Source organism: Daktulosphaira vitifoliae, unplaced genomic scaffold (genome assembly GCF_025091365.1).
Source record: "Daktulosphaira vitifoliae isolate Bord-2020 unplaced genomic scaffold, ASM2509136v1 Scaffold_4, whole genome shotgun sequence".
In the NCBI taxonomy this organism is placed as follows: domain Eukaryota; kingdom Metazoa; phylum Arthropoda; class Insecta; order Hemiptera; family Phylloxeridae; genus Daktulosphaira; species Daktulosphaira vitifoliae.
This window is the reverse complement of record NW_026099575.1, coordinates 19,684,157-19,711,284: the sequence shown is the minus strand read 5'-3', so window position 1 is coordinate 19,711,284 and position 27,128 is coordinate 19,684,157. Positions and strand designations below refer to the sequence as shown.

Below are 27,128 nucleotides of genomic sequence, written 5' to 3'. Positions count from 1 at the left end.
GATTTAACCAACTGGTCAATTAAAAAGACAATAAGTTGGCTTCATGTTATTCTTTCATAATCAAAGGTTCCAAATTAATTATTTTAGGTTGCTGAATTATGGCTTTAAATCAACAAAATATATATTAGGGTTAATTATAAAATTAAATTAAATAAGAGATCGACATAGTAAACTGGTAAAGAAATGAACTATTTTTAAATAATTTCATTTTCATAGTGTATGAATTACACATTAGTAATTTATAATTTATTGTATTATATTGTGTAGTAGCAATTTTATAAAATATTTATTAACATAATTAATGCATAATGTTTCGTAAACTTATGAAAATATTTTTATTACATAGTGTTTCTTTTAATTCTAGCTACTCAATTTTTCATAAAATAATCATTTTTTTGTAAGATTTTAATTTTTTAGTGCACACTTACATTTTTATCTAGCTTATAAAATTTATAAAATGACTGGTCTATAACAACTTTTAGACCAGTATTTCTGAAGTAACATTTTTTTTATACCTAGAAAAGAGGAAGAGTGACGTCAAGAAATGTCTAGTGATAAAAAAAAGCAGCACCTACTCCTTACTCGAATCATTATTTTAAATTATCAATTAGTTATTTTTATAAGCTAGTTAAATATGTAACTAATAAAAGCAAAATAATATATATAAATTATTTTATGAGAAATTGAAAGGCTAGTTAAAAGAATCACTCTGTATATTTAACTTAAAATGGATTGTTAAATATGTTTTCACTTAGGATTACATTACAGAAAAGTTTGAGTAAATTACTATAACAAAATAAACTGATACTAAAATCAAATATTAACCAGAATATATTGATAAATTACTATAATAGTATCAGAATTTAATAAATACATAAATATCAAGCGGTAACATATAAATTAATCAGTATACTTTAATAATATTATATTTGGGTAACACAGAAGCAAAAAATTATAATTGAAGATTTATAAATATACATACATTTTATATAATAATTAATACAATTGTAAAATAAATTCAAGTACACAATAGGATAGCCTGAATAATAAATTGAGTAATGATATTAAAAAAAAAATAACATATAATAAATCAAATAATTACAAATAAGACAATGATACAATCAAAGAATATTTAAATTAAAAAATGAGTAATTTATATTACAGGCTTTTTAATTATCAGCAGTCCCATGTAAAAAACACAAGTTTATAGATTTGATGAAAATTTTAAAAACAAACAAGGTCTAGCTAATCATAGTACAAACATAATCAATTAGTCCATAAAATTCTAAAGCTATTAACTATTATTAATATTTGGTAAATCATTACTTGCTAATTGTTAACGATGGCTAAACTATTTTTTTGGCGTAGCTTATTATTGATATGGTTAATTACATAAAAATAATTTACTAGACAAAACTGAAAGTTATCAATATAGTATTAAGATACATATAAATAAACTAGAAAATAAATAATTTAATGTTAAGAGCACAATGTTTTTTTAGTGCTATGACAAGTTTTTTGTGTACAATTATAGTTGTTCAAATGTTTGTATTATTATGAAACATTTATCAACGGGCATGACTTTTGCAATATGGTCTTCCCCCTTTAGCATAGAAACTTTGACCTTCTAGATTAGTTTTGCATTTCTATAAAAAAATCATTACATAGAATAGATGTAAAATTTTAAATATTACATAAAACAATAAACTTACTGAACAATTGAAACATGGGCTGTGATAATTGTTGTTCAGGGCTTCCACCCATCGGTCACCTGCTTCAATAGGGAATCCACATGCTATGCATTTTGTAGTAAATAAATTATTCCAATCTACAAAGAAGTAAAAGTAAATAATTTGTTATATAAAATTTTACAATTTATTATTTAAATATCCAATTTAACGAATTTATAAAAATCTTTTAAACTTGCCATTTTCACAATATGGGAGGCTATCCTCTAAGAAAAATGGACTATTTCCAAATAATTTTCCACAGTAAGTGCAGTTAAAACACTCCGGATGAAATTGTTTGCCAATAGCATTTAAACAGTCTCCTTTAATTTTACCGGAACATTTGGAGCATACTGGTGCTAAAAATTGTTCAAAACAGTATTCGCAGTACAAACCATTGTCTTCTTCGACAAAACCTATATCTTGCAAAGGACGCCTGCATTTGTCATTTGCACATATGAAATGTTCAGGACACCATATTTTTCCAAGAGCAGTAATAAAAGGTCCTCTATAAGAAAAAGAGGTCAAAATATCATTTATATAACTTATAATCTATATAATGAATACTAGCATTAATAAAAATAAAATAAAATTATAGCGTAAAACCAATCAGCAAAAATCTCAATACAAACCTGTTTATAGGGGTTCGACAACAATTACATTCGGGATTAGGTATGATTTTTGGTATAAAACACCCATCGATATCATCTTCTCCACTGTCTCTATTTAATTTCAATTTCTCAAGTCCTATTAGTACATATGTTATAAATGTGTGTTAAGCAAAAAATGTGCAAAGAGTTAGAAAATATAAATAACATAATTAAAAAAACGCAAACATACATAATTTTACTTAAATACAAAATATAAAAGGTTAATAATAATCTGAAGAATGTATTCAACACTATAAACAGCCTTACCTTTATTTTAATCGACCTACCAAAAATATAATAATAAAACCCACACGAAAAACACACATTACTAAACTCCTAAAACAATATTTTACCTTATGTACTGATTACAATTTCCACATAAAGGTACTCTAGCTCCAGGTGTCAAGTTCTGTGGGTTCAATATGCCTCGGCCTCTTCTTGGCGCTGTCAAACCAGCAGATCCAGATGACTTCGTCAACGGCAGCCCTCCACCTAGATCGGGTACGGGTATCGGTGTTGGGTTTATACATTTAGGTTGTTGTTTTTTGGTAAAACATGTTAATTTTTTTGATAGTAAAGCAGCAGGTAAAGATGTTTTAGGCATATGTAAAGAAATGGAAGGATTTAGATTATTAGAATTAGGAGAAGAAGTGGTTATTACTGGTTCTGCCGAAAGAGTTTCATGTAATGAAGAATCAGAAAATGTAGTAATAGAAGGCGATGCTAATGAAGTAGATGTTATAGTATTCATTTCCCTATTAGAATTTTCAATTTGATACAAGTTATTATTTGCGGATTTATTTAAAATTACGCCATCACTTATGAACGATGAAGGTGTATAACCCAATACTGGCGTGACTTTGGCAAGTACGTTTAACTCTTGTCTAAGAAAATCTGTATTTTTAATAGATGGTTTTGGTGAGGTTGCATTCATTTTGGCTTTATGTGGATTTTCTGGTATGAATCGCTGATATGGTGGTATATCAGAAGGTTCGTGTAAGCCTGTAGCAGTAAATGGATGTCGACATATATTAGAATAAATGACCTGTTCTGGAACAACAGTGATTTCATCATTTGAATTTTCTTTCTTTCCCTCCTTTGGAATATCATCAAAAGTCAACTCTTCCTCGACATACTGCACAGAATCGATACGATCGAAATCTCCAGCTGCCGTCGCTATCTTAAGTTCCTCCGATACTGGAGGAAAAGACTTAAGACCGAGATTAGCTATTTGTTCCTCTTCTAAATTTATATTTGAAACGGGAGAATATAACAAAGAGCGAGATTTAAGTATAGGACATAATGCTTGTGTTTTGTTGTTATAGCCGTGTACATACCTAACTGGATTGTTACCTACTGGCCGCGCTGTTCCTAATTTAAATTCAGGTAATTTGTAAGATCGTTCGGGAGCCACAGCTAACGCTTCAGCTATTGTCATGGGTCTCTTTTCCTCTTTGACAGATGAAGGTGGAGAAACGAACTGTGAAGCATCGACAAATGTTGGGAGCGGTGAAAAACTCCGCTCTGGCGCTGTCTTTAACGCAGTTAACAAAGGTGATTCTGATTTGTCTTGTTTAGTTTCTGTTACGTCCATTTTGAACTTAGTTTTTTCAATAGGCGGTACGTTTATGAATTTGCTAGGATAGCTAAATGAGTGTAATCCTTCTTGCAATTCCATGCATTCTATGTTACACTGTGTTACTGTAGTATCAATTTTTTTATTATTGACGTCTATAATACTTGACTCAAAATTCATTAATTTTTCATCAGACATACTTTCAACTTTATTTAAAGAAATTTCTGAATCAACAGTCATTGGAAAATTATTAGACACAACCTTTAAGTTAGGTTGTGGCGTAGACGTCCTTGATCGTGCAGCTGCTAAATATTCAAGTGGAATCTCAGGAGGAAATATTACTAAATGTGAAGGTGAAATAGCTCTAGTACAGTTATTTGGAGGCACTAAGGATTTAACTTCAAGTGGTACTTTTTCCATAAATACCAATTCTTGGTAACCAACAGTAGGTGATCGTGATCTATCGTCTTTGATTGCTTCAATTAACATTTGGGTAGCAATGGATTCACTCAAAATTTTATTACATTCATTTGATGATTGACATAACGCTTGCGAAGAACATTTTGCAGATGTAGGATTATTTGATGATAAATTGGATGTGATTGGATAAAAAGCAGAACCAGACAATGTAGTTTTAGGTTTTAAGAAAGGTAATCTAGGTTTAGGATTGTTAGAAAATGTATATTTATCTAAGTTAATAAAAATAGAGGTAAACGAAAAAAAAATTATCATTAATTAAATTGTTTTACTTCTTATATTATGTATCTTTAATATATAATTTTATTCACCTATAGCTTAAACAAATCATTAAAACGTTAACAACTTTTTCTAGTTAATTATCGTTTAACTCTATTAGATGGTCTAAACCAAAGCAAAATAAAATCATTTAATAGAAATAAATACTCGCAATAGAATTCTAATTAATCAAAATAATTAAAAAAAATGAATAATAAGAGTTAATTTCGCATTGGGTTTTGATAGGGCGATTGTTTAAGTGCATGAGAAGACTCTTGTGATGTAATAATAGACGTGTTATTAGCAAAAAATGGTATAACTTTAGCTAGTTTTACACTGGTTAAATCAGCATTCTTTGGTTGGGTTGATAAATTATAGGTATTAGTAAAAATTTCAACTTTATCAGAATCTCTAGTATTTGAGTTAAATGATAAAAGTTTGTTTTTAATTCCAGGTGCTAAAGACTTTTTAATGAGCGCATATTTTTCCGATGAAACTTTCTTTGATGGTATATCAGTATTATCTTGTTTTTGCATATTTGATGATAATGGCGATAATGATGGAAGGTAAGGTTCAGGATTTTCATTAGCGAATGGAAAAGGAACTCGTTCTGAATCGACAGATTGTTGATCTATATTGAAGTTATAATTAAAACATCGAAATGAAATTTTCCCCGAAGGCAGAAATGATTTATGAAAATTTGAAGGGTAGTTAGCATTCAAAAATGGGGTGGGCAATATTTTTTCATTGAATCCATATATTTGTTGGATGGGTTTATTAACTGAAGTTGATGTAGCACTATTCCAATCAAGTAATAGATCGGTCGAGTCTACAAATGTAGGTAAAGGCGAATAGCTTCTTTCAGGAGCGACTTTTAGAGCATTGACAAGTGGTGATTCTGATCTGAGTTCTTGATTGTTTCCCTCGTCTGGTAATGAGATCCATGGCTTAGGTTTAATTATAAATTCAGTCGCAACAGCTGGAGTAAAAGGTCGGTCTGGAGCAATTTCCATAGCTGTTGCTATAGAACCTTTGTAGCCGTAATATTTTGGCAAAAATTTCAAATCTAATGAAATCGAAGGTGTATTGTTAAATGGAGATGTAATAGTTTTGGTGTTATCTGAAGAAGGTGACGAGTCAAAATTTGGACTAGACACTGATTCAGCTGACTTAAAGTCAAGACCTTTACTATCTGGTACTGGGGATTGAGGTCTTCCTTCAGATATGGATTCCAATAAAATTTGTGATTCATTTATAGATTTGCATGCTGAGTCTTTTTTATAATCCTCTAATGTACGTGATACTTCTAAAGAACACAGAGATAACCGTTTGTCTAAAGGGTAGGTAGGATTGACGGGAAAGAAGGCAGAACCAGTGAATTTTGGCTTTAAAAATGGCAAAGTTAGTTTCTGGTTTGATTGCACGCCAGTATTGACATCAAAATAATTAGTTAGTTCTAGGGAGTAAGCGATGTTAAAGGCGAAAACAACAAAATAAATCTATATTAATTGATTTTTTTTAACTACCCATTTTCTTAATTTGTTTATAATGTAGCATGTATAAGATTTAATACTTGATTATTTTTGTATAATAATAATCTATTAATACAATACATACTAATTGATTATAAAATTATTAATTTTATTAACTTTATTAACCTAGAAGACTAGTATGACATTAAGCTATTTTACTTTCAGACTTAAAATTTTCAAATTAAAAGTAATTTAATTCAAACAAAAACGGTCAACTAAAAAAAAAACAAAAGCTTTAGAAAATCATTAATAAAAACAGAAAGCTGTAGGGATTTTTATTAGATACTCAACACGTGAACCCGACCGAAAAAGGTCGAGGTTTTGAGTTGAATGATTTTACTTCTGAAAAGCGAAAATTTAGATATTATTTATAACAGATAAATGTATGTGAGTTTTGCAAAATATTATTACAGATATACGAACTACATTTTTTTAACTTAACCGTTTTTGTCTGTTCATGGACGTTGTAATAAAATGTGTTTAAGCAATGTAACAAGTCAAAGTGCCACTACGATTTGTTAAAATAATTCCGTAATAAACTTTAAATCATAATAAAACACTACTACGTTAAGTTATTTATAATATCTACTACGGACTAATTATTTAAGATGATTTGCTAAAAATTAATTAAATCAAAAACTCGATATATTTACTATATATGTATACCTTTAGAGAATGAGGTCGATTTAAATTGCGCCTGAGTATTAAATCCTGTACAGAAATAATATTTCTATCGTTACTAGGTGCAATGTATTTTTAGTATTAAATGTGTTGAACTGCCTTACTTTTTTACAGAAAAATATTTTCTCTTAATTAAATACTTATGATGATTATTAAAATTTGTTTAACGGCATACGTTATGAGGATTCATTCGTTAATAATTAAGTTAACCTAATCACGAACATGTAAAAAATAACTCTATACTTTACACTATCTTAACTATTCTTAATATCGAAGCAACTTATTTTTTTCCGTGTAAAAAATTTTCTTTTTATTAAAAATTATAAATATATTACCTGTTGTAGCATGATTGTATCCGCTGTTAAAATTTGAAATCGGAGTAGTTGGTTTTGGTGTATCATAAGATTTACTTGGGCTTGAAAAGTTTGGTTGATGCTAATAAAATATAACATTCGTTTTATTATGATTAAAATTATATTAATTAATCAAATTGTTTAAAGATATTGATCAATGAAATTTAGATAGAAGGTATTATACAATAAATTTTGAAATTTTATGATTTCATGTTAACATAGCAGTGATAACTTTGACACTTGAGGAACACTTTCACAAACATTTTTTAACATAACCAGGGCTCATAACTTATAGCATTATAATGTGTTATTTTACACGTTATGAAAAGTAATTAAAGATATTGCTTTTAAAAAGTAAAAATATGTAAAAAAAATGTCAGTTTTTACTTTATGAAAATGTTTGCAATTTTAGTTTATTACTTAATGAAAAACTATAATTCGATCATTAAAATTTAATATGTAGTTTTTTAAAAAGACAAAAAAAAGTTTTATTAAGTATTAAGAACAACTGGCAAGTACCAATCGTAGTCAACAGTTTGTCTATAATATCTAATCATTTTTTCTCAGCATCTATTCCCATATTTATTATTTATAACATTTTAACTAATACTAACTCAAAAAAAAAGTGAAGAAAATTTAGCTACCTTAAAAACATATATTTCAATAAGTTTCATAAAATATGTTGCCCCCTTAGCACTACAACAATAAGATGATTTTAGACACTAATATTAAATTTGAAATTAGCAACCATTTATGAAATAACAAATTAGATTGTGAATAGTGTAAATTTCTTGTTAATTTAATGAAGAGCTCTAACGCGATCTACCCATTCATGCAATTCATGTAATTTTAATATTTCAGTGCACTTTTACTTGCTTTACCTGTTTTATAGATTGTAAATATTCAATAAAAAACTTTCTTAAAAAAAAAAAATGTTCATTTTTTATAGTGCAAGATAATGTCCGAGTGATTCTTTTTTGACACAACAGTATCAACAATTCGTTATTTATGCTACTGACCGCTAAATAAAGCAAGCAAAAAGAATAAAACTAAATAAAATTAAAATGTACATCGGTTTTGATCCCTCTCCTTAAAGACTGACCGTTATCTGTTTAAAATCGCCGTTCAATTGAAGTAGGCTCTAATTTATTGTTTCTGTTATTGACCATGCTAGAGTCAGGACCAGCGCAAGGCTAACTAATGCCTTAGGCTTAAGTGCCAACTAGCGTCTTTTTCATACAACAATTATAACTCTTAAAAATATTTTTGTTCGTGGATCAAAGTACGGTTAAATTATATATTATTATATTATATTAACTTGTGCATTATTTGTTATCTTCTAATTAAAAAAAAAAAAAACATTAAAAGAACAAATAATGAAATAAAATGTAATAATTTACAAAATATATGCTAATAATAAAAATAAAGAAAGAAAAAAAGTACTTTTTTCATTAAATTGAAATGGAGTGTACAATAGAACGTAATAAAAAACACATGTTTAATATAATTTTATTTGTAGGTACATAAAAAATAATTATTTTAATTTATTAATGATCTATACTTTTCTTGATTCTCTGGGTAAAATTGTTTAAAACTTTAAAAATATTAATTTATGCAGCTATTTCGTATACTATAGATGAAATCAATAATGATACCAAAAGTCCATTAATCATACTAGATCGAAAGTATGTTTTTACTAGTGATAGTAAATATCGAATAGTAACTATTGAACTATTCGATAGTCATTCAAAAACTATTGGACTAGTAAAAATATTCGATAATTACACAATACATTCGAATAGTTTAAGAATTTTATATGCAAACAAGTAAACTATTTGTGTATACTGCCATAAAAAGAAAAGTAAACTAAACTTTGTAAAATATATTAAACCAAACCTAACAATTAAACTTTTTTTTACGTATTTTTCAATTGCGAACCGCTAAAATAATTGTTGGATACCTTATTTCTTAAATTACCAAAAAAAGTCATCCAACCATAAAAACCAAGTTAATTAGGTGAAAATTTATGTCTCTACTAATTTTATAATTATTAGATAATAATAATTATTAAAAGTGAAGAGCAAAAACGCATGTAATTTTTCAGAGGTGGGTAGTGTTTTCAAATTTAAAATATTTTGCCCTGCGTAACTACAATATTATAGGTAACTATAACATTTTCTAGTTATTTCGAATTTTTTACTAAAACATACCATTTATTGAGTATATAAATTTTTATTAAGTTACGGTAATAAGTTAATGTTTTATTATCTAAGTATAATTAACTTACGTGGAAAGGTATCGGTGATAGAGTACTAGGCTGTGGTGATTGTATACCCTTGTTCTTATTAGGTATGATATTGAATGAACCCAAAGGTGGATGTGAGCCACTAATTCAAAAATATAAAAACCAATTAATTATTAAAAACTGTAACAGTATAATTTTACTTAAGATTTAATACTCAATTACCGTTAATTGTCTAATAATTTAAATAATTTAAACTTACGGAGGAACAATTACGGGATCTATATTTGGGGCTGGTGGATTTTGCTTAGCTACCATTTTGGCATGAATATCACAATACAACTTATTGTTGATATTGTAGTAGCCTACATTCTTAAGAGATGATCCACAAGTAGCGCATTTAAAACATTCCACATGTAGACTTTTGTCCTTAATACGAACGAAAACACCACTAAATCGTTATAATACAAATAAATATATATGTAATTTTTAGCAGAATATATCATGTAAAATATGTATTAACTTTGTATGATACATTAAACTTCTACAACTATAAATATTGTTAATTTTATTATGTAACATTTAATTTAATTAGTATTTTATCCAATAAAATTTGATACTTTTATGTTTATTATAATCATAAACGAAATAGTTTAGAAGTTAGTCGTGCGTGCATTAATTAGCATTTGTTAAGGGTGAAGGGAAGTAAGAATAAAATTGTAACTTTTTTTCAAAACAACAAGTGTGAGTTCAAACCACTGAACTCACATGATGTCATTTCGGCACTCAGTACACGATACCACCGGTTGAGTACAGTCCAAATGATTGTCCACCTCTTTTAGCGGGGAACCCAAATACGGTTCTCGTTGCTCTGGCATTTGAACTGGCGTCTGAGGCCTGGGTGAAGTGGCACGACCACCTATTGCATGACTGGCTGAAGAGAAATAAGCGATATTTGCTTGAAGTTCTGATAGAAAACCAAAGTAATAAGAGAACCGAAATATATATGACAATTTTATGTTGATAGATCACAGGAATTAATTTGTACAATATTGAAGTTCAATAATTAAGTGACAAATTGTCAACATGGCATATCACGTATTTATATATTGCCGGTATACCACATCCCACAAGAAAGCAAGTAGTATTAATTATATAAATAGAAGCATCAAGCACCATAAGCAAAAACGACTGCGAGGGTAATTTAAAACTTACACGATAAGTCTTTCACAATCGGCACAAATGTTCTGGTTGGGATTATTTTGTGATGGTTTTGTTTCGGGTGCAGTCACATGACGCATACCTCCGATTTTCGATACTGAGTCGATCACATGGCTGTGATTGACTTCTGTATAATTTAATGATGGAGAATTATACAAAAGAATTTATACAAAAGTGTTGGCTGATTCATGAAAGTCCAAGTTCGACAAAATTCAGGTCATAGAATTTTTATAAACATATTTTTCAATAGATTTTTAGACACTGATTCCAAATATGTCATTAGTTTTCAACATCAACAATATTTAAGTCACAATTTAAGTTTTATAAAATTATCTTTTTTTATATAACAATTTATTTTATAGCTTTAATACATAGTATGATGATATTTTAACAATTATGTATTTTTTATTACTATTATTATTTTTAAAGAGCAGTTTCTAGAATAAGTGCAACAAGTTTTTATTGTATAAAAGAATAGATTTCAAGATGGCGGAGTGACATAATACCAAATTAATGTTAATTTAAGTAGAAAATTTTTTTTTTTAATTTTACCTAATTATGTTTTAATATTATGATGATAATTTATGCAGTTTTAAAATCATTCCATTATACTTTTAATATAGACTTTTTAGTTAAGTTTTATAGTATTTTAATAAAAGTTAAAGCTGAACTTTTCTCTAACATTTTTTAGCATAATTTTATTTCTCTTGATATATTTTTTTTATTGTTAATATATTTTGGTAAAATCCGTCGCATTGTTCTTCATTTATATTTTTTAAAGAAGACTTAAAAAATTTAATTGGCAATGTAAATAATACAATTTTTATTTTAGAATAAAAATATGAATAATATTCACAATTATAAAATTTGCAGACTCCATATTAATCTAAAAAATGCCATTTTTTTCTATTTAATGATGTCAATTTCAAACTTGCAAGTTGAGCTAAAAGTTATGGCAATAAATTCGTTTTTTTTTTATTATAAATTTTCACAAAAAAAAAAAATAGGTTAAAAATTATTATTTTAGTAGATCTTTTTAACAATTTTTTTTTTATTGGTTATTTTAGTTAAAGTAAATAATGAAAATTAATTCAGTTTTGCATACTTCAATTGTTTTTTTTTTACAAATTCAAATCTTTTTAAACACCAAAAGTTAATTATAAATGATTACTATGAATTATATTTAAGTGGTATATTACGATAAAAATGCAAAAAAAAAAATAGAGCTTTTCTGATAAATTTACTGTAAATAGTAAATAATAAAATTTGCTGACTGCATATTAAACTTAACAATTTCATTTTTTTCTATGTAATTTCAATTTTAAACTTGCAAGTTGAGCTAAAAGTTATGGCAATAAATTCGTTTTTTTTTTTATTATAAATTTTCACAAAAAAAAGTAGATTAAAAATGATTATTTTTAACATATTAAAAATCAAAATCAATAATAATTTGAAAAGAATTAATTATAAAAATTATATATTATATTTTTGATTCTAAGAATTACTAATCTGGATATAATTAAGGAAATAGAAAATGATGTTGCTTTTGTAATTATCCACCAATTTCTTAAAATTAAACACTATCTACAGATTTGCATAGAAGCGTTTCTTATAATAGTGATTTTAATCGCTGTCAGATTAAATCTATATTGGATCCCACAATGCTACATCCCCACTATACTAGGTTTTTTTTTATAACATTTATAGGGACTATGTCACATAAAAAAATCATAAAAACACTCTGATGATCCAAGTTTTGTCGATCTGTGTTATCTATCATTGTACACAGTATAAAGATGACAAATACATATTATTACCTGATTCATTATGTTCTTTAGGTTCTTTATCTGCTTCTTGTACCATTCTAAAAACTTCACTGTTGCTAGCTTCATAGTTCTTTTCATTTTTTTTAAAGTTAACTCTGTAATTAAGTAGAATAATATACTTTAATACTTAATACATCAGAAACAAAAATATTTACCCTATTACTCCACCAGCCAGAACTTCAGCTTGGGCAGTAAGCGTCTCAGCAATGTTTTCTTCGCTATAAATGCCAACTGGTGTATTGTACTGTTTGTTAACAATAGCCTTTACAGAATCATTTCCATAACTACTACCATTAATCTATAACAAAGTGAACAATAAGTGTATTTTAATGAATAACGTTAAAAAGTGATGCCAAAAAATATAAAAGTGCATATAGAAAAGATCGACTAGATAATTTTACTAGCAAATACTTTTTACAGAATAATTGGCACATGACAGTTTTTATTCCTGATTCATTAAAATATCGTATTTTTCATTTGAAGATCTTCACGACATATGAAGTCTAGTTCAAGAGAGTATTGAAGGAAAATCATTTAGACATGAAGATATCTTTTTCTTAATTATTATTTTTTCAATTTAATCCATTAGAATGAAAATAATTACTTTAGGAGATTGAGATCCAGAGAACGGTTTTGTTACTGAGTTATGACCCGACCCAAAGGCCGGTGATTGAGGAGGTCCATTTCTAGCAAGCGATGTCTTGGTCACAAGTTGAGGTGATTGAGAAAGACGATTAGGTACTGGGCTAGGTCCAATTGGGGTCACTGAAGGTTTCCAAGTGGAAACGCCACCTCTGTAAGAACAATATTTAAAAAAAAACCTCTAGTTTAAAATTTTAGAAAAATGTGAGGTAATTATAGAACGGACTGCCCACAGCGACGAGATAATTGCTTGGGCCACTACGGGTAGCATAATTCGGTTAGTAAAATTAATTATTTTGGAGCGAATAGGATCGCCACAATTTTTGTGCCTTTTGGGTCTTGATCTCCTAATAGTCAAGACCAGATTAAGACCTATATGGTCCTCTTATGAAAAATATCGCTACCATAAAAAAACAAAAAAAAAAAAAAAAAACAGTAAAAGTCTGTCATTAATGATGACTAATCTAATAAAATTCGAGATGGGTCTCTTAAGTTCATGAACCCCGGAGCGTTCACCCTCCCTCCCTATAGTCCCGCCCTTACAGTAATTCCTGGATAATATTTTCCTCAAATGAAGAGCTTGATGTAACAACTAGATAAATCCAACTATTGCAGAAAACAATTTATTGTTAAATTTTCAATAAATATGATTTTATTGCATTACTCGGTATTAAAACGAGTTATAGATTCCTATTATTTTTAAAGATATTTAATTAAAAAAAAACATTTTACTAAAATAAAAAATAATGGACTTAACTGGTTGTTGCACCAAGCCTTTCAAATACAATATAGGTATAATTTAATACATCAATCTATTTATTTTATCAATGATATCCATTAGTACTTATTTAATTTTAATCCAAAACATTTAAACAAATTTTAAAAGTCAAAATTCAATATTAAATTAAATTACAATACCCTATTTGCGAAAGAAATTAATGACTAAAAAACACATATAAGATTTAATGAAGTAAATCAGTTTCGCTTGGCAACTGTCCGAATTAATGAAATTTAACGCGTCCAGGAAGTGCCATAAAGAATCGCTTCATCGTTTATGACACGTAACTGACGGAGCGTCTCGACTGAAAAAGGATTGTCAAAAAGCGCTCGTTGAAATACTACGCAAATAGCTCCTAAGACTTATATCAACCGGAACTTATGTCAGTATGTGTATTTTTTTATTTTGCTTATTTTAAAAATCAAACATGGCTTATACAATCTCAGACATTTATATGTATTTTTCAATTAATAGCATTATATGCATAAATGACAAATTTGTAGATAATCGAGAAACAAATTACGTTATTGCGATGCAGTAAAATAAGGAAACTAAACAATAAGGTTTCTGATTTTAAAAAAATGTGTTTTGAGAATTTTTTTTTGTAATAGCACAACTATATTTACCTTTGAACGGTTACTTCAAAAATATTTCCTGCCCTAAGAATGATGTCTTGTGCATCCTTATGTTTCACATCGTAAACTTCCTGATTATTGACTCTAACAAGAGCGTCCCCTACTTGAAGACCGGCTTTTTCAGCTAAGCTACCAAAGTTCACCTGGAAATAAAAACAACACTAATCAACAAAAAGTAATCAACTATTTTACTGATTATTCCTTATCATTAGAACAAAAGTTATAAAACAATGTGTTGATATTAATGGTATAAAAAAAGGAAATATTTTTTATTTACTCATAGTTATCCTAAATTATTTTATTGGAACAATCGTCAGTTTTTAAAAATATTTATAAGATTACATTACAATTACGTTGATATTGACTTTAAGAATATTTGCTAAAAAAAATCATCGTAATATCTGATAGAACATCGATTAACCACAATGATTACATAATATAATAAATATAATATTATTAAAAAAAAAGTAAAAGAATTGTAATTTTTTTATTGACAGTAAAATAAATAACCATTCATCAAATAAAATACAATTTTTTTTTCTAATAACAAAATGTTTAAAGAGATTTTTTGTTTTAAATTTTACATTTAAATTTATATCTGAAAAAATAATTTATTTCCTGAATGCGTATTATAAAAAATCACGAAAGAGACAAATCATTGCACCCTCTCAAGAGTTCAACTATTATAATGCAATGTCATTAAAAAGTACGGTGATGGTATATTATAATAATCACACGCCGTATCATTATGATATGTCCTTGATCATTCACGCCGTAAAAAAAAATTGTATGAAAAAAGTTCGGCACGTGACATTTTTTAAATAAGGTGATTTAAATCTGATTTTTAATAAAGCATACTAAGTGATTAAATTTCTTTTTTAATTTAATTAATTTGTATAAGTTTAGCACTTACACCTTGTGAATTTTTCGGTAATATTATCAGGGCAATGTTATATGTGAAATTCGCATCAAAAAAGAAAAACTATCTACATAATTAAAATTAAAATTTAAAATTATCAGTTTTTCATTATTTTTTTTTAATAATATTTCCATGTAATAAGAAAATATGTTTTGACATGGAAAATTTTTTTAATTGATCCCTAAATTTTATACTCAAATTATTATATAATCTTCAATAATTGGAAATTGGATTAAAAACATCAAAAGAAATACAGTTAACATATTTATTTTCTTTCAGTGATCAAACCATGTATTATAAAGGAAAGCGAAACTACATAACTTGATGGGGGTCGTGTAATGTCGTTTCTAATAGTAGCAGCTTAATCAGTGCATTATTTATTTAAACAAGATATAATTATATTTAAGTAAATCAATTTTATAATATTATAAATTTACATAACATACTAATTTAATAAACTAACGATTTACACATCAAACGTCCCACGCGCTTCCTGGCACGCTTAGATAAATTACCATAGTTGTGTATAAAAATAAACAAATACTTTGCGTGAATAAATTAAAATTATATATGTATAAAAATAAATTCCTATGAAAATTAATATAATTTAGTTTATGAACTAAGTATTAATTACACGGTATTAGGCTGTACATAAAATCAAGTAAAAAATCATGCTTAACAAATTTACTTATGAACTTAATGATTTTTAGAATAATTTATGATTTGTACAATTTATCTAATTATAAAACCATGTACATTTGTCATTTAATACGGCCCTTTACAGATAAATTAAAATTAAATAATTCTATCACAATTTGTTGACTAAGTATTTTATATAATTATCTTGAGTAATTGATTATATTTTTAAATTGAATATTTTCTGCATTATTAAGTAATTTTATAAGGCAGTACGTCTATTGAGGTGATTTGGGGAAATCTACTATGAATAAATAAACTATTTAAAAACAAAAATTAAAACTATACCAAATGTTAAAAATACTTTATCAAATCCAAGATGGTAATTTAAGACTTCTAATTCGACAATATTTGAATGGTCGATCATTGTGTTGATATGATAAATTATTAATAACTTTAGTATAAAAATATTATTTCTCAACAGTGAGTAGTCGTAAAGGAATTGTTAGTTAAAATTACTAAAGACTCCTACGTGAGTACTTTAATAAAAAACAGAAAAATCATAACCGATTCAAGAAAGTTTAAAAAAAGAAATCCTATTTAGATTTTAAGTGTACAACCATTATTCAGTGGTTGACTGTTATTTATAAATCATTGTGTCGTCCAAACATTTTATAAATTTGTTAATGCATAAAGTATATTAGACAAAGAAAATTCTAGAAGACTATAATAATTTAGTCAACAAAAAAATTAAAAATAGTCCTCCTAGGGAAGTATAATGGACAGTTCTAATGAGTACTGGAAGTTATTCAAAAACTTAAACGCACAATGATTCCAATTCTCATTCTGTTAAAAACGGAAAATTTGTAAAAGTATGACAGCGAACATGATTAATTTAAATTAATTTAAATTGCATGTAGAAACTTAAAATTAAGTATTACAACTAGTTAACCGACAAAGATTTGTATCGCGTCTTTATCCTTCTAATTATATGTAGCACTCTAAGAAGTGTAGTTGTTGAAGTTCTTAGAGTTTCTTGGAACACGTTAATATTTTTTTTATTTTGTTTTACCTTCACAAGGTATTGTTATACTGAAACTATATGTGCTGAATGAGAATAACGTTATAATTGCAATAACTATACCGCCTCGTTATCGTGAATTTCATTTTTTCTAATGAATTCTTCTAATCATTCGTCGTGAAATAAAAGAACGTTTTAAATCATTGGAGTCAACAATGAAATGTGTACTGAAATATGCAGTCTATGTGTAAATAAAATATGACACTTGTGGAATGTAAACGTAAAAACGGCAGCACATTTACTGCAAAAGAAACTTTCAATCATTAAATACGTGAATTAAGATGAGTAAGATTTTTTTAGGATTTAAATTAAAATTATATTAATAATACCTTCTATAATTATCTACTCTATAATTCATTTTTCATATCATGAAATTCAAGTAAACACAGATTAATTTTATCATAATACAAGATAAAAATTATTTTTACGGGCAAAAACAAATAATCAGATAAATAAACCAATTGCAAATTAACTTTACTATTTAACTATTTTCACGTAACTTTCTTTTAACATTATAAAATCCCTATTTTTATAGTCTAAAACATTTTAAAATTATGGCGGCACATGAAAATAGAAATACATGTAATGACTCTTCAATTTTTAAAAGCTTATAAAATTTTAATTAATTTTATACAAAGTTAGCACAAAATATATGTTAGGATTATTACATATATTTTTTTAACGCTTTTATAGCTCATTAAGGGTCATAGCGACTTCCCAAAGTGGAGATTTCTTACCATGGATACTCTGGGTTAATTATGAAATTAAAATAGTAACACAAATAAATTCTACGATTATGTTTGAAAATGGTTTTAACTGTTCTTCGACTGTACCAATGAAAAAAAATAATCCATATTGTTCAATACTTTTAGACAAGTTGATACTTTCAATACATAATTATACATCTATTGTCTTGTGTTACAATAACGACTGTGAACGTCGTCTCGATGTACATATTATGCACAAGTTTCAGTCATTACCACTATATGTATCAAACGAGTTTTTTAAAAATAATATTCATTATGTCGCTAACCTGACACCCAGCCCATTCTTGAGGTTTTGTTTTTTAGTTGTGCTACCTTATTACAATATATAAAATAATTATCTCTGTTTACTTGAAAGTAATATGTAACGGTCGTAGGTCAATGAATCTAAAACAAAACATAAAATTAAGTATACTATGTATAAGAATATTTCCTTTTGTTTCAATATTATTTCACGTACTATATTATAATTTGAAACGATTTTCATCGGGTTGATTTGTTTCGCATACTAAAAACGTACAATTATATTCTTATCGACAAAAATAACAACTATTCTGACATATTTTATTTGTTTCAATCAATATTACAGAGTAGAAAGATACTGAAATTTATACAGCCTATTAATTGATTACTTTTATTGTTAATATTATTCAGACAGATATAAAAAATATCATTGTTATTAAACTATACTTAAAAAAAAAGTTGAAAATTATTCATCCAGAACAAATATATGATTGAGGTGTCCTTGAGCTATAGCACTTCTATTACATTGCTAAATTAAAAATCACCTCAGTTTTTATTAAACGGACGCTAGTATCCACTTAAAAAATATTTTTTTAGGAGTCAAGAAGATTAAAAAAAAATATTTGCTCCCAAATTATTAATTTATCAATTTACAAAATGATAACATCAACATATAAAAATCAGAATTTTCAAAAAGTTGTTAGAGAAAATTTTTAATAAAGAGGGAATCATTTTAGTTTTTAATGATAATAATTAAAAGAAAACTTCCGAAATACATAGATAATAGATATTTTCAGCAATTTTTATTGAACTATAAAGCAACTAGCCATATTTACTGAATAGAAAAATAATGGCAAATAGCCAAACAATTTTATTTATATATATATGTTTTCCCGTCCAAATTTATAATTGGCAATAGCCTCACTGAAACTTTTATAACTTGGATCTTCAGATTTTTACGAAAACAAAAATTCAAGGTGAATGCGAAAATCTGAAAATTATAAAAATAATGTTCAAACATCTGATTAAGTAGTTTCGTTTTCGAAATAAGATGCTAAACGTATACAAATATTATGGAATAATTAGTTAAATAGAGATATAACAACAATCTAAGTACTATCAGAATATCTTGATTAAAAATTGTTTTTTTTTTAAGGTATGAAATAACCTAACACTTTTTGTAACTTTATCAAAATGTAATAATTAAATAGTTACACAAACGTGACAAATGCAGAACATTATATAATAGGCATAAATAATCATAATGTTTAATCGTAATTGTTTCCATTGCAAACATAAACTAAATCATAGTTTACAGATATTTTTAGTTGATAGGAGATTTTTGCTATTGCCGAAAAAAATTTTTATTTTAAAATTTATTTAGATATTTAATGTACTTGTGTAATTAATTTTAATCACAATAAAACAATTGAACACAGTTCTTAAATATCACATTATTATTCAACTACATATCATGAGGGTTGAATTTAAATTGTTAAACAAGTTACATACTAATTGTTCATTATTATTCATTTTGTTGTGTCAAATTAATCGATTTATACATTAGTAAAAATAAAATTGTGTACACAACAAATATAATATAATATATATTATTCAAAACAATTCATGATTGGTAACAATAATAAGCAATATTAATATTGTTTCAATAATCCTCTTAAAAAAGGCTATAAAACGAAAGCATTTTGAAATTGTGAACTTATACAGACTGGCCTATATAATGCATATACTTCACATTACAACATTGAGTCACGTACTTGTGTTACCCATGAATTAGTTTTTCAAAGTTACTAGTCAAATTTTATATTGATAACGTTTATCGCATCACATTCACACAATTTCTTCTAAACACGTATTTAGTTCATGGTAAATCTATGCATGTTTTACGCTGTTTATGAAATAAGACATCAAATTATTTGTTACCTTTATCATTTGCTTAATATTATTTTCAGTTACGTTACAACTCAATTCAATTTATTAAGAAAACAATAAGTATTTAAATTAAGCTCACTTAAAAAAATATAGGAAAACAGGTTTATTGGTTATAAGTTTTGATTTTATAGTATTTTGTTGGGGCTAATTTTAATAAGCTATCTATATGAGCTTATTAAAAATACTTTTAAATATATTTAGAATACGATTCAAATACTTTTCTTTTTTTTAAAGTAAAAAAAAAACAATTACATCATAAACTAAATATTTATTAAATTGATTAGTTATAAAATATAAGTCTTTAGACATTCTTATTCATAATAAAATAATTTACTGGATATGCTAAATTATTAACAAGCCTGATTATCTTATTTAAAATACTATTATACTAGAAATCAAATTAGAAGATGTACTTAATGAATGCAATTTAATAATATAGAACGTACTAGCTATTCTTAAATCAATTAAAAATGAAAATATAATTTAATACTTTCCAATTAAACTTGTACAAATTGAGGTTAGCAATTATAGTAATTTTAAATCCACGAAGATATTCAAACTAAAAATGAAATTTTAATTATTATAAAAATTGCAACAAAATAACTATGAATACTTAAGTTGTAAATATATATGTATATCACTCATTATTTTAATAATTCACTTAGAGGAGTGACGGTCTGCCATTTAAACTCAACACAATTCTCTTATTATTTTTAAAAACAAGATGAAGAAATAATTTTATAAGAATAATAAAATTGTTGGCTGATTCAGCGAAAAATTTATTTAACGTCGTTCGTCATAATGTTCTACGACGCACAGTTAACGGACATTATTAAGCGTTGAGTTCTACAACAACTTACAACTTCTTCAATTTAAAATTCTCACGAATCTAAGCAAAGCAGGGACACAATAAATGGACGTGACCATTGTTGTCAAGCCAAAATATCTTAAAATAACTAAAAAAAATAGATTTGTATTTTTGCCTAAGTATAAAAAACAACTTGTAAGTGAAAACATTTTTTATTTTTATCATACCCGTTGAGATGGCAATTTAATTGAAACCTATGAGTTAACTTCTGAGAATAAAATTTTTAGGGATGCATATTTTCAAACTAGTATTGTAGGACGCCTTGAACTCATATTATACTACATCTAACTCTAATGTACTAGAAACTTCTAGACACACTCAATCATTTTGATTTTTAGTACTTCTGCAAAAAGCAGTTAAAATTACAATGAATAGTGTCTGACTTAATAAATTATTAATACACATTATTCATGTCTTTTACACATTAGTAAAATTTTTAAACGAAACATTTTAACAATAAAACATCAGGGATTTTTATTTAAAAATATGTTATTAGTTATATCACATAATTATGACCAAAGGCGTTTTTGATGATCATATTTATTTATTCAATAATAGTAACTCGACTGGAACAGATGTCTCCCATCGACCCCACGTGGTTTTATATTATACTGTTGTATATACATAAACGTGAATCGAGAAATTCTGACCACCACCGTAAAACATAAATAAGTTATGTTTTTATGGTAATGAATCAGTCAATCATTTTAATAGACAAAAATTCTAAGATCACCTTTATTAAGTAGCATAGGTACTTCACTAAATAGTTATAATTCCTAAAATATTGATACATCAGTTATTAGTAAGATAGCAGAGTTGTTAATATAAATTAAATGTCAAGTAAAAATAAAATCAATTCTTAATTTAAAAATGTAAAATAAACTACTTTCTATGTAATATTTGTATGAGAAATAACCGTTTAATAATGTAGAAAAAGTAAAAAAATATATATTTTTTTTAAATAAGACATTAAATGATGTGGCTACTAACACCATACAATAGTAGTTGTTACGATCCAAGGTTTGCCAAAATGAATATTTGTGCACACTTCACTATCTGGCAGTGATCCCTACGATCACATGAAACGTAAAGATAATTTTTTTCCAATTTCCATTTAGCAAAAACAAATGAACAGTGTAAATTATTAAAACGTGATCCTTAAAATTCGTAATTTTTCTTAAAATTTACTTTTCTGTGTTTCTGGGAGCAATGATGTAAGTATAGATAGTCTGGGGTGTGAATTCATAATTTCCTAATTCATAATACCTCAAAAAACCCCCCAAATCCATCCATTATTAATGCCCTTATTTAGAAGTTTTAGAGTTGTAACTCCTTGCTCCTTATCTTATTAATAATCTAAGTTAACTTACATATATTTTTATTATTGTAAATAAAAGTAAATGAATAATTTAAACCTTGACCTTTATATATCCAATTATCACCAACACATTTTAACCGTTATCAATGAATAGGTTAGGGATAAATTCCCTACTAAATGAAAAATAATAAAAACCTATTTAGTTATCTTTTTTTTTAAATACAAGGGAACCCATTAAAAATTCTGAATACACCACTGTGCCCAATAACTTTATTTTATCTAAAATAAAAAATATATACTTTGTATGAATTATTAATTATAAAACCAAAAAGTATTAAAAATATTTAGCTCTATATGAACATAATATTTTATGTTTATCTTAATTTTTTTTATTAAAGTGTCATTATCTTTGCGTACCACCTACGACGAGTATTCAATGGAGAGCTTTTTATGTAAGCATACCATAGGTTGAGAAACGCGAATTAGTAGTGACATTAATTATTTACGTATAATTTACTAATAAATTAATTTAATTTAATTATGTTTTTTAATTAAAAAAATACAAAAAAAAATTCACTCTTTTTATAATATTAATCATTGTAAATATATGAAAATAAATGTTTCTTTAATTCTTAAAAACTCTAGTAAAAAAGTTATTCACCTCGAAACAATATTTTTAAGAGGCACCAAATCGTTATAAGAAGAGAAAATCCCTTTTTTGTGTTTAAATAACTCATTAAAATGTCAATGTTGTACATTAGAGATACTATTAAGTTATAGCTGTGACATCATACTGATTATTTTGCAAATATACTTAAAAACCAAGAGTTTAGTGACAGCGTCATTAAACGCATACACGAACATACTTAAGACGACTAAATATTTATATGCGTGTGACCAACTGCAGTTAATGTTTACTGTTTTAAATATTCATGAATACATACTATATATTTTGTTGTATGAGTTTAAGTACAAAGAAAAAAAAGCTGAGAGCATAAGTGTTTTCATAGTAGCAATCTGACAAATATCAAGTAAAATACTTGGTAAGCTTAAACTGGTAAATATTTGGAGATTCTAGAGACATAAACTTGTGTATCTATATCATTGACTAACACATAATTGACAACAAAATAAAAACCATTAATAAAATAATAAGAAAAGTGCTGATGGGCGTATTATATACGCATTCATGTTAGGCAAAAAAGGTATTCGATGACTTCATAAATGTTTTAGAAAAATAATCTTAATCAGCGTTGTCGGGTAGACAGTAATCAGTTGTCATTTATAAAATCGCCTAGTATTTATCAAGAACAAAAATGAATAAAATTAGTTACATCAATTTTCAGCTATGATTAAAGTATGAATTACATTTTGCGAACAAATTAAAATGAACCCAATTAGTCATCACAATGTTTTTGCACGATTTTCTTGTATGTCATTGTCAATCTAACAAACGGTTGTACAGACTCAACTGGAGAAAAATGAACTTATGTTAAACGCATATTATGAAGATAACAAAGTATTATCTTGAGAACTATACAGTTGTGTTCATTAATGAAGGTTAAACACGAAAAAATCCTTTCTGTTGAACACGAAAACATAATAAAAATTAGAAAACCAAACGATGCGCATAGTTTATGTTTAATAAGAAAACTCTGTTGTCACAGAAAATACTACTAAATAACTAAATTATTGTGTTGGTCACTTTAAGAGAGTAGCAACGATGGCGCCACACTTTTGCTTAAATTTATTACCTCACAAACGGCACTCGTAATTCCTGTTTTCTTTCAGTATCTGATATTAATTATGAAAACATAAGATAACAGGATTTCGTTTTTCTGAATTTTAGGGCATAGTTTGACCACCAGCTTTCACGAAAAACCAATACAATTTGAAGTTTGGCCGCGCCTAATTGACATTCACGATTATACATTCAATTATTTAACTCAACTAAATATATAAACAGCGTGTAAATAGTTACAGAGAAATTAAAAATTATTATACAATAATTCAATTAAAACTCATTTTTAAGAAATCTAAAGAAATTTATTATAACGTTTAAATTATAACGATTATAAATGACCATATTGAAACAAGTCCATGGTTTTATAAAAATCAGAAGCAGAAGTTTTATAGATTTGGTAGTTTTTAATACTTCTAATTGAAAATTTGACAAAGCTGAACGAGTTAACACATTTTTTTTTAAATGTAAATACAAGTGAAAAGTAACTTTATTTTTACATTGTAGTATTGTACTTGAATCTAATGTTATACAAGTTAAAAAAGTAATTAAATAAATTAAAAGTTAAACTTAACGTATTCACTTAGAGTGTAAAATGTTTAACACGTAAATGCCCAGCGAAGAGTAAAACAAAATACATTAGTTGTTTAGCTTTACACAAAATTATTAGTAGTGTATAACATATAATCGAAATTATTTTTACATGAATAAAAGTAAATGGTTAAAACATTTTAAAAAAGCATATAAAATATATATTGTAAAATTTACTAATAATAAATGCATAGTGATAATTAGTGTACGTCGAAACATTATGTCAGTGTTTTTGTTTGAACAAGTGTTTTCCACTTGCAGCAGAATTTGTATGCCTATGAGTATGCTACTTTATAGGGTTCAAATCCAAGTTAAGTTGGCTAAAAATTATTAACGCTCATAAAAAAGATAAATAATAGACATTCTACTTGGTGTGTAATACAAATTGATTACTTGTGGCTAATATAATTTAAAATTAAAAATACATTTATAATATTAATTTAAAATTAACGTTTTTTGTTGTAATAAAAGAATTGGTGAAATAAAATAATATTTAACAGATTGACATAATATCGTAGGATGTCTTAATAGGTTTTTTTCTACTTGACTGAGCAGTGGCAAAACTAGTGTATTCATGTTTTGATTTGTAGAGTTGCTCTGAACCATAAAGTTTTCGGCCATCCTAACTATTGAAATACTCAGCAAAAAATACAAAATCTAGAAACTACGACCTTCCTTGCTCAAACTTCATTAAAAAATAATAATATTTTAACAATGTCTGGTCTACACTACGACAACAAGCAATATTATACAGATCTTAAAGAAACTTAATTTTTAACATGTCATTGCTATACATTCAAATCAATAGCGAAATGTAAAATCCAAGAAAAATATTTTGAATTATTAATAAATATAATTTGATAATGATTTAATTTCTACGGATCAATAGAATAAGGATCCTGTACGCGTACAATTCGTGCATAAGATCTCGTAACAGTGGGAACTTAGCCAAAATCATAGAAGGCCAATAAGAAAACAGAAATAGATAGTTATGTTGGTACTCATTCCAATACTAATGGAATGAGCTAAATACGTTTATACTCCTAAACGTTTTTATTGAATGGTAATACATAGATACCAGATTCTTATTGGAACCTCAACAACCAAAAAATTGAAATTTGATTGCTTTATTAAGCACTACTAATTATTTATTTAATTAAGTTCATTGAAAAAAAGATCATTGGTTGTTTTATTGGACCTACGACAACATACGAATAGGGTCGTTAGAGGACACACAATCATTGGTGTTCATAAAAAAATAACTTTTTGAAATTCTAGAAATTTATCGTAAACATTCTAATTTTAATTTGGATAATAAAATTTTAAACAATGGTTAATCAAATAGAAATTTGTGAATGAAATTTTCTACCAATAAATATTATTTTTAAATACTATATTAACTACTTTATAACTTATACAATCAATTCATAGTGAATCTCATTAATATAATTTAAGACATTATCTCTTTAAATGTACTATTTTTATAACAAATCGTTTCTATATTAAATTATCTATAAAAAAATAAATAAGATTTCAATAAAATAAAATTTGTGTTTTGTGAAACATATTCATGAGATATAAGTTATTTTATAACTAGATGAATACTTAACATTATTTTATTTTAATACATTCAGTAAAAAAAAAACTAACTTAAATATTATTTACGTTGCGATAATCATATAAATAAAAATGTCTAAATTTTAGTACTAATTTCTAAGGATAACTTAAACAATATAAACTCACTTTTTGTATAAGTAATGGCGTACCAAAGTCTTTGCCACCCTGTAGCCTGAATCCCCAAGGAGATGTTTGATCTGGTCTAGATAATCTCAAATTAATTAGTTGAGCCATTTAAAACGCTTTTGTCGTCAAATCTAATCTATCGCACTAGTATTGAGAGTTTATAAAAATAAATGTAAAATTTAATCCTGTGACGTACTGAACTCAAACTCGATATCCTTTACACGCCCGTCTGTCACTGCTTACACCAACTGACTCGGCTCCACGACAGATTGAATCGGTTGTATTATTGTCGATAATTTCCCGGACGTTAATAATAGTGGTCAACCGATGTGAGCCAAGACAATTTTAGAATAGAGACGTAAGCAGGCGCGCGCGTTTTAACTACAGTTTTATTTTTGAAACTTCGGATAAATCGAAATGCGCCGCCGGTAGCGGGAATGCGCACTAGTATGCGCATATCCTCTTTCACGTTATCAATTAAATCGTACGAGTACCTCTGTCAACTCCCAGACTGTTATGGCTAGTCCGAAAGAACATTAAATAACAAATCAATAAAAAAAAATTTTAAAAATAATTGAAAAGAAATGCAATTCTCATATAAATCAAGTTGTCAACCAAATATTGCACATTTTAACTTTTTTATAAAATAGATGATTTGAATGTAGTAAAATAACTA

At 26.6% G+C, this 27,128-nt stretch overlaps 1 protein-coding gene across 4 annotated transcripts; it reads right to left on the bottom strand.

The window, feature by feature from the left end:
* Positions 1-168: 168 nt before the first annotated feature.
* Positions 169-26,830, bottom strand: LOC126903527 (PDZ and LIM domain protein Zasp). 4 transcript variants are annotated; one of them, XM_050681709.1, is made up of 14 exons: positions 26,453-26,827; positions 14,590-14,741; positions 13,148-13,337; positions 12,699-12,841; positions 12,535-12,638; positions 10,265-10,463; positions 9,759-9,947; positions 9,542-9,641; positions 7,237-7,336; positions 6,887-6,931; positions 2,731-4,642; positions 1,928-2,235; positions 1,713-1,828; positions 169-1,646 (listed from the first exon to the last, which is right to left on the bottom strand). In XM_050681709.1, exons 1-14 carry the CDS (start codon positions 26,558-26,560, stop codon positions 1,569-1,571), a joined length of 3,744 nt encoding a protein of 1,247 aa, XP_050537666.1. In that variant the 5' UTR covers positions 26,561-26,827; the 3' UTR covers positions 169-1,568. The 4 variants fall into 4 exon arrangements, 3 of the variants coding, with proteins under 3 accessions (XP_050537666.1, XP_050537668.1, XP_050537667.1); XM_050681711.1 differs by lacking the exon at positions 10,265-10,463 and adding an exon at positions 10,712-10,844 and having other exon boundaries at positions 26,453-26,825; XM_050681710.1 differs by lacking the exon at positions 6,887-6,931.
* Between the last annotated feature and the right edge of the window lie 298 nt (positions 26,831-27,128).